Here is a 15,585-nt window from a genome sequence, read left to right as displayed (position 1 = left end):
CAGTATTCCAAACTGAGGAGCTACACAGATCTCAAACTGAAAGACAGGACATGATGAGTATTTAAGCATCAAAAGATGATCAGCACAAAACGCTGAAAACTGTACTCTAGATCACACTGGTAAAATATCATGTCAAATTTCAGCTTTATGAGGATGTACACAAGGAAAATTATTTGACTTGATTGAGTGTTTCAAAAACCTCTTTACACATGGTGAGATTTTTAAGAGCTCAATCTATTCAACTAATGAAAAAGATGAAAATAAGGTTTTATTGTAGCATATAAGTAGCTTTAATGGTACAAGACAGTGTTTATTGAAAAGCTTTTTAATCAAACTGAGAAAAGAATATACAGATCTACTAAAAGGATGATAAAGCAAGATAAATTCAAACTGGAAAAAAATCAGTAACTAATTTAAATCATAAATCATCTAAGCAAATCACCTGTAGTAAATGCAGATTCTCCTCATGCCATTAAATATTTACTTGTTAGTAGATCTAATAAATGAGTAGAATATTACATACATATATAATCATATGTTATGTATTATAGGTATCTATATATATGATAAAACTGGATATTTTCCTTTTCTCAAGTATTATTAGACAGACATATATATAGATATTTAGATAGATATATATATATATATAGGTATATATATAGATATATTTAGGTCTTGAACGGTATCTGCATATAGCCTCTTCCTTTTTCTGAGAAAAAAAAAGTAACAGAAATTATATGCCCAAGTGAACATATATAGGACATAATCTTCTACTGGTCATTTGGTGTTAATAACTATTCACACTTTAAACCTGAATAGACTGATATGGAATAAAATAGTGGCAGCAAAACTGAAAACAAGTATTTTCTTTTACATATTTTTTCCTTTTGCTACAAAATATCCATTGTTACATAAGCATTTATTTCTGTATGCATGTGTGCTCTGTGATGCCAATAAAAAACATAAGTGAAATAGTTCAAGTTGCCATGTTACTGAAATTTGCAAAACTTTAAATACTTACAAGACAAGACAAAAAAAGCAAATTTACCTGCAAGATGACAAGAGCATTTTCTATTGAAAGGTCATCTGAAGGCAAACCTTCACTTTTCCAAACTAACTCCTCACTTTCTGTACACAGGAACCGTCGTAAATCAAACTCTGGCAAATGAAAGTGTAAGTTTCTGTCATCATTTACAGTCTGCATATTTTAAAATCATTTACCAGTGTATACAGAACAGAGACTTTGTTCTATTAATAGAGTGCAAGTCTGTAGACTTCCTTGAATCTATTATTTTATTGCTTTTATTGAACTTATTATTAATAAGTTGCAGATGTCATAGAAATATTTTATAGTTTTGCTAATACACAGATAAAAATGATAATTGAAAAAGCAGAAGCATTCAGAATGCACTGGCAAATTTACCACAGTTAATGTGAACACATTCATTTTTGTAAACTTTTCTTTTTAAGAAAGGACTATAAAGATACAATTCTTTATAAATATTTATAATGTTAATAATTTCATAGAATGATTCTAAGAAATCATCTATCGGTATCTAGAAATATTTATTGAGTAAGAAAACATCTCTTCTCATTTGGGAGTACAAAGACAATTGAGACAGTTCATTAGAACTCACTGGCATTTCTCACTTCCTTAATCAAGCATAATTACTTGCATGCAGACACTGACAAACACACACACAAAATTACTTTCAAGGCCGGCTGATTTGGTCCATTCATCCAAGCTGTTTTTCCTCTGATCCTCCGGAGCAGCAGAAAGATATGTAATAAATGCAGCTGCTAACTGAGCTCTTTTAGGCAGCGTTGCCAGGTCATCTGTTATCTCTGACACCTTCAAAAAAGGAAGTACAGAAAGTATAGGGGTTTTGCAAACATAAACTGTATTAATGTGTCTCATCAGTTACTAAAATGTCAATTAAGTTTGCCTGCCATTGGTAATACAGTTGAGAGAGTTTCTCTTCTTGCATTTCAGATATCTATACCTAGCTAAGACACATGGAAGTATGGGATAAATTCCTTTCAGCTCTGGGCTAGAGCATGCACAGATATTTCTGAGAATGTAGCTGATAAAAATCCATGAATTTGATGAACAGTTCAACTTATAAACCAGTGGATAAATAGTATATAGCAAGAAAGATAAGAAATATGTGATCCTAGTCACAGTCAGGCTGTAAGTTCAACTTACAATATGTATACAGACAATAATAACTATGTGCAACTTTTATATTTACTGCTACTCACTGCACACTTACATGATAAAAATAAATTTATCATATATCTTCAAATAATCCATCTGCACTAAATCAACTCTGGTTTGAAATATTTCAGTATTTTGAAGAAAAATACAGTGTATCAACATCATATGCGACTGCCATAATTGGTTTCAAAGTCCTGTCACTTTTACTTTAATCAAATTTACATTAAAAATAAATGCTGATGCACAAAATAAAGGCAAATTTTTATTGGTTCTTCTTCACTTTAAAGGGAGAGAAACACTGCCTTTTTACTGTCTTCATTATGGGATGAGTTCCTAATTTATCTATTTGCCAGTTTAGTCTACAGCATACCATTAACAGATAGTTTGAATTTTCTAATGTACCAAAACGAAAAACTGTGAGGAACCACTTTTAGAAGCGCTTAAACACGGGAGTTCAAATACCCAATCCTTACTACAGCAGGTAGCTATATAAAGCTAATTTCAGAGGAAAATCTTCCCAATTTTTCCAGAATGGTGGTCAACCTACAAGAAGGATTCATCTAATTTTAACTTTGGTTCTCCAAAATGCAGGCATTTAGTCTGATTGCTGAGGCTTTTTTCAGTATCAGTGAAGACACAGAATTATGAATCTCTACATGAAGATTTCTTCTGAATTATGATCTTCTGACTCATGAAAGTTACTTAAGGGCTTTCTGGAGGTGACAGCTGTTTTCAGCTTATAGGTATCTTCAGATTCTCCTTTCTGTTTCAGACTGTAGAAGGATCTGTGTCTCCAAGACTTGTCAGTTTCTCTCAAATATACCATTTGAGCAACAAAGATATGCTTACCTTCCCTACTTCAGTAGCAGAAAAGTTTCAAGCATTAAAGTGAAGACTTCAAAAGCAAAACAACATTTTGGGTATACCTATATGCACATTTACACACAAATGCCATGAAGGTGATACATTTTAAGACTGTAATTGTATAAAATCTGTCCCTTTGGCTGTATCTTAGGTTGGAGAGTCCAACTGCTGACATGTTCAGCCATCTTAACAATTCCATTCTTGGGACTGAAAACCAGCACAGAATTTTGTATGTTTTCATTGAAATACAATATTGGAGGAGTTTTACACATAGCAAGGTTATAAGTATGATGAAGTAAAAAGAAGTTTCAGAAAAAATTAAAGCTTTATTTTCTAATGAGAAATCAAAAAATGTGCACTGGAAGAAAGGCATAATGACAGCAACTCATTCTCCAAGCAGTGCAAAACTGTATTTTCAACTTATGAGCTATAAGATGTACTTTTGAAAATTTTCACTAACCTGAGTGCTCCATCTTTTGTGTTCCCTATCAAGTTGATTTATCAGCATCTCTGCAGCTTTCAACGTTTTCTGCGCTTTACTTAGTTCTGCTTCAAGTTTTGTTGCTTCTGTTGTTCTATTCTGGAACCTGCAAAACAAATACTCCTTGTAATTGCCATCATGAACTACTAAACTTACCAAGAGTTATTTTCAAGGAACTTTAACTGATTGAATTTTCATGAATGCCTGGCTTATTGTTATCAAAGAACACAACTGCAGTAGTTCTTTTTTTTTATACCTTCTGCTTCTAATTGGTAGATGGGCTTGTTAGACTTTTAGCTAACAAAATCTAGATGGATGCACAGGTGAGATTTAAAAATTGATTTGAAATACAGACTATAATGTCTGAAAATCATTCCTTCTTCTGCTTAAACAGCCTGGCAATTTTAGTGATTGTGTAAACCTTTGTTCTGCATGTAGTCAGGACAACAGCAGGCTCAATGCCATACCATACATTTGTAACTATTTGGTAAATTTTATCTATCAAATGTTTAAAAAACAGAATTAATAATTCACATGTATGACTCCAGTTTAATTCACAGTAGTCTATTTTGTAAACTAATATGAAGTAAGAACATGCCCAAAAAACAGGCATGTTTTAGGTATTATTTCACACTGTTCAGTATCTATTTAGTTTGATTAATATATCAAATAATTAATACATTTAATTCACCTATTAAAAGTAATATATTTATTACTTTATACATATGTAATATATAATGATAATATTAAATATTTAACTCTAATATATAGTATTTTATTAATCTAACAAATCACTGTATAGTTGATTTACAATAATTCAATAATTATTGGGTTTTTTTCTTTGCAGACCACAAAACATGACTTTTAGTAATATGTACATATGTCAGGTTGCAAAGTATCTCCTATACTAAGTACCTAATAAAAACATCAAACTGAAAAACTTGGATTAAACAGAATCTGGAGAAAGTATAAATGTTTATCAGATCTATTTTTATGCCTCTGTGAGTCATGTACTTGATGAGAGGCTAAGAAAAAAGGAGAGAGCTAACTAGCTAACTGTCAGAAAAGTAGGCCATCCTAAAAGAAATACTGCTTCTCTTCAAGCTGTGATCAGTAGAAGTTTTGTATAGGAATGTTTCCAAAGTCCTAAGGAGTCATTGAAGTCCTCTGTGATTCAGAAGGTGATAAACACACTGTTATCCTTTGACATCTACAATGCCTCCAATGAAGGCTACCAACACAGTCAGCAGAGAGAAGCAGATACTTTTAAGGAGCATTTATTTCATCTGATCAAGGAGATGAATTGTGATCTAACAATATTTATCTCCACTGAGAGTACAGATCGCCAAAGCATCACTAATTCTGATGTAAATATCTTGCAGGACAGGAAGTTACATTTCCTTAGATAAAATTCATTATTCATACTGTAAAATCATCCATGTTTTTTATTTATATCTTGAAATAAACACACCCAACTTACTTGTCTTTCAGTTCCAATACTTTTTGACCAACGGAGTTCAGAAGATCCTCTAATTTTCGTTTTCTGTCTTCAGTTTTCTTGAGATTACTAGAAAAATGTAACAATTATTTTAAGACTATGGAACCAAGGGAAAAAATAGAGTAAATCTAACAGGAAAATAATTTGCATAGAGATAGTTCAAAGATGTTCTTCATTGTGTTTTATATTGAAATATATATTTTTCACATGTAAAAGCTTTTGAGTACTTCTCATCACATAGTTTTAAAAACGGAAACCAAACACCCCATTCCTAGAGATCCAAACAAATTCTTCTCATACAGAATTTTAAGACCTGGAAAAATAATCAGTACAGATTCCTCAGGTTATGGATGGTCACAGGACTATGTCTTATCTTTCTGATCCTAAGGAGAAACTGATAATGCTCAGTACATGACTGAAAAAGAGGAACTTTATACCTCATAAAATAGCATGGGTTTCACTGAGAGAATACATTTTAAGCATACCTGTGATGGTTAGTGAACAGTATTCACTGTTCTGACAGTATTCAGTTGAGACAGGTGACTCATGATTGTACAAAAAGCATCCAAGATGTAGCTTCCAGGAAAAAGAAACTATTGCACACTTACTTCTTCTGTCTCAGTATGTACGTTTTATTGCCTCTGTATGAGGTTATCTTTTATCATTTGTTTTTAATAAAATTCAATTCACACAGAATCTCAGAATGGTTAGGGATGGAAATTACCTCTGGAGATCATCTAGTCCAACCCCCCGCTAAAGCAGGATCATGATCAGGCACAATTTTACTATCAGAGGAGGAGACTCCATAAACTCTCTGGCACCTCATTCCAGAGCTCTGTCACCCTCAAGTAAAGAAGCCTTTCCTCATACTCAAATTCCTCCTTGGCAGCCTCAGTTTCACCCATCACCATTGGAATTGGAATTAAAATCACTGATTTTGTAATAGAATCTAACTTACGCTTCCAAGCCAGCCTTTTCTTTTTCCAAAGGCTGAATTCGTTCTAAGACATGGGAATACTGGATGTTGGCATTCACCCAAGCTGCTAATGGAGCAGCTGCAGCACTGGCTCGTTTAGCATTCTGAAAAATTCAGTACAAGTAAAGTGGTTATAAGAAAGTCCTTGAAGTATAACGTAGAAGTGATGAATACAGGATAAATAACGGCAACAGATTTTCTAGTTACCAACTTAAATATGCTAATAAGCCAACTCTTCTAATGAACTAATCTTTTAAATTGTTACTAAGATTATATTGAAGGCCATCAATCCATGTAAAAAACCACAGTGGGTAGAGTTTTTACAACTATGAAGCTAAACTGAAATCAACAAGTTTTAAATCAATGAATGATTTATTAGACTCTTACTGGTACAAGGACGCCAAAGGAGCCAGTTAGAATTCCTTGGTCTGAGTTTTACTTTATAGCAGTATAAAAATCTTTGAGTACTCAACTCCATAATGACTTCTTACCCCATCCCTTCACACTCACCAACCAAATTTTCACTTTAGGGGGCAGTATGTAACAGAGTAATCTCTGCTACACCTTCATCTGCTTATACTGACAAATTCTGTAAGTAGAATTCATCACTTTTTCTCTAACTGAAGTTCATCCTAAAAATTCTGCTGCCAAACCAGGCAATCGTGTCTTTTCTTTTGGTCTTTGTTTGGTCTTTTTTTCCTTTTATGTAATGCAATCAGGAATTACCTTTGGATCAAAAGATGCTCTGTTTTTAGAAAGAAGTTCTTCAACACTTGCTCGTATTTCTTTTGGAATATTACGGGCATCAAATGATCCTATGTCCTCCCTTACACTTCTTTTGGCCAAGAAACTGTGAAAAGAATTAAATAAATAAGTAAAGAAGAAACAAATGTTACAAAGGTTACTTCCATATGAAACCGAGGAATTCTGAGCCGAAGATTCCTGAATACAATAGAAAGTAGTTCATATGGTAAATTAATGTTTCATTTTAAAGGTTAAATAAAATTCTTACCTCTTCATGCTCACCCACGATGTATCAAAAATCCCCATCAGGCGCAGAACGCCCTCCAGAATGTCTCTGATTATGTCAGGGGGCATCCGTAGTGACCGGATTTCTAACAAGGCCTCTGGCTTTATATTTCCAACAGCCAATTTAGCTTCAGTAACCAATGGCTTAAAACATGAAAATACATTAAAAAGAGAGATGAGCATATGAGAAACTGAGCATTTCCCATTCCAGTTTTTTTTTACACAATTTCTTGTTCTTTTTAAATACTTTATTACCTATGAAACTAACATTGATGCAGATTCATGTTTACAAGTTACTAAAAAATTACCATGTATTTACTAAGTGATAATAAGTTTACTTCCATATAAAACAGTATCATATAATCTTCACATTGTGATACAGGTAGCTTTTAATAATGATGCTAACTACTATTTATAAGCATGACTGGGGATCTCTTTGTAAATATCCATAGAAGTACAGGCCACAAGAGCTTTCTATTTCCAGTTGCTAAACAAATCCTTCACCCTTATCAACAAAGCAACAAAATGGTGAGGAAACAAAGTTACAGATTATCATTAAAGACTGTGCACACCTTGCACATCCTTCATATTTATCAAAGACCACAGAATGGGTCTAACCCTGTAGTTCTATGTCTCTTTCAATACAAGGATATAATTCCTTGGTACCTATAACATTTAAAAGAACAAAAAATTAAGTTGTTGCACTGTTCTCTTAGTTTTTAGTATAAATTTAAAATGCATGGTATGAAAAATACAGACTAAGAGCAATGAGTGAACACACATACCTCCCAAAAAAACTGATGCCTAACAGCTGTAAAATCTCTAAAACAAGCAGTTTGCTGTATCATCATTAGATATACACTTTTCAGGATTTAGGAATAACTGTAAATTATCTCCCACTAAACTATGTCCGTTCAGCTGATCATAAAAAGCCCTATATTACTAGCTTGATCAAAGCAAAGTAATGTAGTTGGTTTATATAAAATATGAGTAATTGAAAAATAGTATATAAAATCAGCAGAACTCAGCTGGAGAGCATGGCAGCATAGAAACAGCAGGTGAAGTAAAGATTTGGCTTGCCTTTCTTTCTGTAATTACTACCTAACAGAACACAAATGCCAGAATGACAATCTCCATTTGCCACATGGCATACTGTTTTCTAATGCATAAAAGTTTTAAGATCAAAATAATTTAGAGTAAAATTTACGAATTGCAGGGATAAATTCTGCAAAACTATTTTGCAGAACAGGACATAAGTCAGATAAAATCAGAGTGCAAAATATTACTTTTCCTTATCAGCTCTTACCTGAACTTCTTTCAGTTCATCTTCAATTTTTCTTTTTCTTTGTTCTATTTCTGCAGCCTCTTCTGCTATTCGTTGTTTTATTTTTTCCATTTCCGCTTTTTGCTCACTAGCACTCTGTAAAAAAAAATCCTTTAGTTTGCAAATTTACACAGATTTTATTCCTTCAGGTCTCTTATTTCTTTTAGTTTTCATTATAATAATTTGCACAATACCAATTACAATAAAATAGCTGAATGTATTTGATATCAGGCAGGCTGGCTAAGTAAATAAACTATATGGAATAAGCATAATTTGCTTTTACTGTGTGTCCTTCCCTTTCTTTACCACAGATCAGATCTGTACCTCTATCAGTGACGCTCATTATGGCTTTTTCCCCCTTGCATCTGATTTTCCATTTCTATGTCAGCCTTCTTCTAAAAGCATAAGGCTGACGCCTCTGTAACATTATTATTATATTTGAAAATACTATTTTCCTTTCACTGTCTTTGTCCTGATCCCATTTCATTTTCAATTTCTTTCACAGTGCCATTAAAATACTCTTTTTCTATCATGTTCATAAAAGCAGCAGTATTGGAACTATAGCTTATTAGGTAGGGATCATAGGTAGGGATTCTTTACTTGGAATTTCGTACCGATCTGTCTGTAAGAATAACTGTCTTATGTCATACACTTATATTGTAAATTGTTTAGGTTTACACTTTTTTTTCTGGGTTTGTACTGTACCTACCAGTGTCTACAGGCAGACAGTAGCTATTAGCCATCTCCAGGAATCCTAAACACTTCAGTACAACAATTAATACCTAGTACATAAAACCACAGTGGAAAGGACCTTAAAAGGTTTTCTTTATTCATTGAGGATAAAAGTATAACATAAAATATCAGTACTCTAGGCTCAGATCACCTAAAAGATAAAGACAGCAAAGCCCAGAGTTTCTTTTTCCAGTATATAACACATTATCATCACCAGCAATTGTCAAGTTGAGTTGAAGCTGTAGCAGAAGGTAACAGATGCATAAAAACAGAGAAAATCTTAAAATAATAATAATCCTTTCAGCACTTAACCCAAGCAACAGATCAGCATATTATTGAAGATTACATTCAAATCCATAAAACATTAGCTACATAAAACTAGATTAGACATTTCATGCAAATGAACATTTACTGAATGATAGCTCTGAATAAGAAAACTTTAACATTCAGTTGTAGGTCAAAAGCTTTTCTCTGAAAGGAGATTAAAAGAGTCTGTATGTATTAGAGCTCTCTCTGTTACATAAGCTAGATCATTTGAAGTGACATTAAAATATTAGAGGGCACCTATACTTTATGCTAATCTAAATAATCAGACTTTCACTGTAATTTTTCTGATGTCAGTGAGGCCATTGTGTTTCATTGCTTTTGGCCTATCCTTTGATTTTCTCCCACGGCCTAGCATGTGCTACCCACATACCTGTAGCTCTACTGGACAACAGCAGATGCAGATTTAAAACTGAAATCATCAATACACCAAGCCAATCATTATTATTCAAATTCATGTACTACAGACAGAAAGAGCCTAAAAATATTAAAAACTGCCTACAGGAAGAGACTTACAAAGAATGGAAGTAATGCACCTTTAAAGCACTGTGAAACAAATGGTTTGAAAGACCAGGCATTTATTCTACTGCATACTGCAAATGTCTTTGACATCAAATTTCTGACTAACCAGATTAAACGGTAACCAAATAAAAAAAAAAAAAACCAACAGTGTAGTGACAGTAGACTCATTACAGTTTATCCTACATTTATAATTCCAGGAAGTATCAATGTAGAGACCTATTGTCTATAAAATTATTTTACTTGACTGAGAAAACACTACTGAAGAAAATTACAGAATTTTGAAAAGAAAATCTGCCTCTGAGCTGAAGAATAAAAATTCAAAGGGTGATGAATATAAAGACATTATCTAACCTTCTCTGACGTTAACTTCTGAGAACCAGACCTCATGAAATACATATTTTCTAATAGTTCAAAAATTTAATTCCTGGTATTTGTTACTTAAAATAGTGCTACTTGTAAGTATTTCATTGCAATTTCCTATCTGGGATAAACATAAAAGCCATCAGTTTGGATTAACAAAGTTCTAGGAAAACTTTCAGACAGACTAAATTACAACAGTGAATACTGCTCAGGTACAAAACTTGTAGTGATATCTTCCTACTCAACCAGTTCTAACCTGATTTAAATTACATAATACTCTGTCCTTTTGCAACTTTATTCAAACCTCTGGGCTCATGCCTTCCCTTAGGTAAATTCTGGTAAATGCATCAGGTTTGTAACAGTTGAAAAGAACATGAAACATAGGCAGTTACAGAGACCAAAGATAGAAAAACAGCTGTTTTGCCTTTTTTTTCCCCCCACTTCTGATGTGATTGTATACCCACCTGCATAGATATTGTAATTTCTTGAAGAGCAGCATCAGCTTCATCCTGCTTCGTTTTGAGCAAAATGCTTTGTTCTCCAGCTTTCCTGTTCAGTTCATCTACCAGGGCTTTAGCTTCATTCAGCTTTGAAACACCTGCCTATAAAGATTTATAAGAAGCAAATATTTAGGAACAAATTTGAAGTGAATTTAAATTAACATTTGCTACAAACAGTATGGATAAACAAAGAATAATATAGACTAATCTTTTTTTTAAATCGTTTTTCACATTTTCTTGATACTATTTAACCTAAAATTTAGATCTGGTAGTTCTAGCTGTGTCGCTCTAAGATCTATTACTACAGCCAGAAGATAAAAAAAATCTCAAAATAATAAACTTTAAATGAAAAAACAGCTAGCATATACTCTTTTTCCCAGTAATTCAATAGCATTTCAGTTAACTGATATTAATTCAATGTAACTATATCTCCCCTAAAAGCAAATCAATAAAAGTTAAACAGAATGAAATAAAATAGATTATCTGATTTCTACATATTTGAACACTAAAAAACATATATATAAAATAAAGTTTCAATTATGCTCAAAATTAACTATTTTCTTAATTCACACTTTCTACATTGTTTACTTAATACTAATTATATACTACCAATATTTCAAGATATGTTTAAAAAAAATATCTGGAAGATATTTTGGTTGAGGATAAACATCTCTAATTTTCCAGTAAATTATAACTTTACTTAACAGAGCATTTAATAAGAAAACATGCCCAGTCTGATACATTCTCGAGGAAAAGTATTAATAAAAACAAGAAAATCACCTTTTACTCTTTCAGGCACTTGAACAGAGAAGGGCATTAAGATTGATACTATTTCTCTCCTGAAACCAGAGCATGAGCATTTGCCAATAGAGGACAGACCACATTACCATGCTAACAGCTACAGCTCATTAATACAAGAGACATATCCTAATGCAAGAATATATTGAAGAGTCACATGTTAAGGGTTTCAAACACATACCTGCAAGTGGTTCTGCCTTTTTATTAGCTCTCTTCTTTTACTGCTGTTGATGGTACTGTACACACGGAGGAATGTCATATACCTGCTGGGTGTTGCTCCGTACATTTTGCATGATTCGTGGATTGCCAAAAATGACTTCAGAAAATCAGAATGACCTGTGCAACATCATTTGTTATACAGATAAAATTATACTGAATTTTATCTCACATTAAAATAACTAAGAAAAAGCAAGAGAATATGCTTGCTTTTCGAGATATGAATTAAGAGTATTCAAAATAGCAAAAAGACTACACATTTTATAGCACTCTCAAGGAAACAACATATAAATACATTTGGAATGCCTATTTCTCAGAAGGAAATACACTGAAATTGTTTGATGTTTGGAAAAGCCAGCAAAATTAATTGCAGACTACTGAAGGCTAATCTTATAAGAAACTACTTCCACAAGAACTGAATTTTAAAATACTTGGGACTGTTTTAGAAATAAAGCCCATGTGTTTTTGTCTTCTCCCTTATCTCTGATGACAGGCAAACTAAAAGGTTTTCCTGTCATTCAGTTTATTGAACAGCTTCTCAAAAAAAGCCCAAAGATACTGTAAAATAAACTGCATTACCCTACAAAAGAAAAAAATGCTAGAGCATATCTATATATAAATGAATGCCTGCAATAAGTACTGCAGCCTAGATTAATTATGATGATCTAGGATAAAGAGGGATGGTAATGTGAACACCAAATACTATTTTTGCCCATTATTCTGATTGGTCTATTAAAAAGCAATATAAACCAAGAAACTCCAAGTGATCCACTTACCATCTTATATTCTGTTAGCTCCATGACCTCTAAGTGCTACTTTTATAGGAAGTGGCTAAAAGTAGTATTCTGCAAGTGAGTGCTGGCACTGGTCACTTAGATTATGTTTGAGACACTCTTTTTAACATGACTATATTTGAAGCCTTATGAAAAAACCTAATTATTCTGAAAAAGGGGCATTACTTCCAACAAAGGAGTTTTTGAAATTAATAAAGTAAAATGAAAATCTACAAAAATAATAATGAAATATATAAACTGAAAAACTCTCAAAACATCAAATTTTCAGATTGTGAAATAACATTCACATAGAAGGAAGACACTGACCAAAACAAGATATAGCTAAATCAGTGTATAAAACTGAATATATACAGTGACTAATTGTATAAAATTGAATATATACAGTGACTACTTGTGACAGAAGAGACTGCATTTGATCAGCCAGGATGTATGTTCCAGACTAATGCTCCCTTGTGCAAAATGCCTGTCATGTGAATAGCACCAACGTCTATGAATATGCTGGTAAACACATCCTTAAAGTATCTATTTTATTACCTACGCCCAACACAGGATCAAGTGTTTAATAATAATAACTAGTAGGTGTACTTAAACATTACCTGAATGTTTTTTCTTAACTTCTTTATGTGTTTTTCCAGTCTTTTCTTGTTCATCTGAATCACACAGAAGCATTTCAGGTATCTAAAAAAGCCACAAAATTTTTTGCATGAAAATTATGAACAATGACATTTTGAGTTAAATTTTTTAAACATCCAAAACACAAACCTTCCATCTAGTTTCTCTTCCGAAAAGACTGAAAATGATACACTTAGAATAAGGAATCTACAGAATACTTTTAGCATTAGAAAGATAAATTCTGCCTTTCCATGTCACTGATAACTTCCTATTCTCTCAAGTGGAAGATATTTATCCCAGAGGCACTGCCACCACTGCTGTTGGGCTCAGCCTTGGCCAGTAGCACATCCTTCTTGGAGCCAGCTGGCATTAACACCACCTGACATGGGGGAAGCTTTTGGCAGCCTCTCACAGAAGTCACCCCTGCAGGCCAACCTGACACCAAAACCTTGCCACACAAACAAAATACAACTGGCTTTAACATTTTGCTTGTAACCTATATTTTGTTCTTAAATGCTGTGTTTGATCAGAGTCATAGTAGTCAGCATGTTGCTCAAGTCAGCCCACAGAGAGAACAAAACATAATGTTACTGGTAAAATAACAATACTCATAATACTTCACTGTTCTGTGGAATTTTCCATCTTTGTAGAAGTGTACAAAGGGATTAAATAGGTACAGTGATAATTATTCCTTCACAACCTTAAATATCTTGACCTTATTCACCAGAGCTCAGTTATATTTAGAGATACTAATTTAAGTAAGTCACAATTAATGCAACTTACCTTTTTCATACTGTCTTCTGACCAGGTTTCCATCCATAAAACCTGACATTTCTTATACAGTGCTGGATTACTTTCACAGTTTATTGTGAAATTTAAATTGGTAGAATCCATGATCAAGACAACATGCAGATTTTGTTGGATCCCTAAGGAAATGCAACAATTTTTAGTAAATAAAATCTGACTACATGACGGTAGCTTTAATGCAAATACAACATAATTCACTTTTTTTAAAATACTTATCAAAAGGCAATTTCTGAAAAAAAAAAAGCCTATAACATCAAATCACACTAGGAAAGGAATGTTTGTAAGTAGAAACTTATTAAGTACCATGAATTCTTATTAACTATACTACAGTGCATTTTTTAATTCTGAAGAGCTGGCAGTATTTAAGTAGAAAGCACTAGTTCTCATTCTAATTCATGTAGACCAATAGAACCAATCAGAAGTAGTTCCATGGCTGGCTGCTATGACTGTATTCTTTCAGTCATATTCCTTGATTTATTTCTAAACTATTTAATCTTCTCATTGGGCCAAGGAAGAAACACAAATAATTAAGAAAACTATCTGTAAATTTGCTTGTAATTACTCAGAATTCAGAGTGATTTCTTGGTATAATTGATCAATAGAAGAAATCTCTCTTACCAAATATAAATAAAAGCCATACAAACCAGAAAATAATGGGAAAAAAATCTTTCTTCCTTCTAATTACTTTCAAAAGCAGATTTCCTAACATTTGTGCAACATTCAATACAAAATTTCAGACAGAAAAATAAATTTTCAGCTGAGGGTTCTGTGCTCTCAAATACCACAAATATTATTCCTGCCTGCTATTTGATTACTAATTAAAAGTAAAGACTGCACACAATAAAAAGACTATGTTAGAAATTATTTGAGTCCATTATTATATCACTTTTTAAACTTCATATTTAATTATAACTTATAACTCTGTTGACATACGGTATGTGAAGTAGTTGAAAATTGGTCCTGTAAATCCATCTTGCGAAGCTTGATCCTTCAGAGGAGATAGCAATGGTTCTAATTCTTCTATTTTATACAGCCCAGGAACTTCTCCTATTTCAAAAATTAATTTGAGTCAGATAAAATACACTTTAATTATTTAAATTGCTTTGAAGGTCTCCCTTGAATCCTCTGTATAGAGAATTCCAATTTCATAGTTTTCACCTCTATACTTTCTTGACTATTATCCCACTTTCTTAATAATTCTTTTCATGATATCATGAAAACAAAAAAAAACCAACTTACAGTGATTCTATTTAACAGTCTACTTTGTTTATATTGCTGAAATGTGTTTGAAAAAGGCTCCTTCAAATCTATCCAAAGACAGTGACCCTGTTCTGCATACAAAACAAATCAAACCAAACTGACACACACCAGGAAGATGAAAGTGAGTAGTCATCCAGATTCTCAGACATAAAGTTTTAACACTGGATAATCAAGATTTGGGGTAGATCTGGGGTAGCACCTGAGAGACAGGAAAATCTGGTGCTCTTATTAATCAGCTCTTAAACTACCGCAGTTCCAAAAAAACAATTT

The 15,585-nt window shown here is 32.8% G+C and overlaps 1 protein-coding gene across 2 annotated transcripts in view; it reads right to left on the bottom strand.

Moving 5' to 3' along the window:
- Window positions 1-15,585, bottom strand: part of DYNC2H1 (dynein cytoplasmic 2 heavy chain 1) — a 143,166-nt gene that overhangs the window by 86,179 nt on the left and 41,402 nt on the right. For both annotated transcript variants that reach the window (XM_063148920.1, XM_063148921.1), the window contains exons 51-63: window positions 14,989-15,102; window positions 14,032-14,174; window positions 13,233-13,314; window positions 11,808-11,962; window positions 10,793-10,930; window positions 8,373-8,486; window positions 7,050-7,210; window positions 6,764-6,887; window positions 6,020-6,141; window positions 5,044-5,130; window positions 3,543-3,669; window positions 1,711-1,852; window positions 1,049-1,158 (exon numbers count right to left, since the gene is read on the bottom strand). In XM_063148920.1, the coding sequence (XP_063004990.1) occupies window positions 1,049-1,158; window positions 1,711-1,852; window positions 3,543-3,669; window positions 5,044-5,130; window positions 6,020-6,141; window positions 6,764-6,887; window positions 7,050-7,210; window positions 8,373-8,486; window positions 10,793-10,930; window positions 11,808-11,962; window positions 13,233-13,314; window positions 14,032-14,174; window positions 14,989-15,102 (1,619 nt within the window). The remainder of the gene's footprint in view (window positions 1-1,048; window positions 1,159-1,710; window positions 1,853-3,542; window positions 3,670-5,043; window positions 5,131-6,019; window positions 6,142-6,763; window positions 6,888-7,049; window positions 7,211-8,372; window positions 8,487-10,792; window positions 10,931-11,807; window positions 11,963-13,232; window positions 13,315-14,031; window positions 14,175-14,988; window positions 15,103-15,585) is intronic.

The sequence above is a fragment of the Melospiza melodia genome, chromosome 2 (assembly GCF_035770615.1).
Source record: "Melospiza melodia melodia isolate bMelMel2 chromosome 2, bMelMel2.pri, whole genome shotgun sequence".
NCBI lineage: Eukaryota > Metazoa > Chordata > Aves > Passeriformes > Passerellidae > Melospiza > Melospiza melodia.
This window is presented reverse-complemented; position numbering and strand designations above follow the sequence as displayed.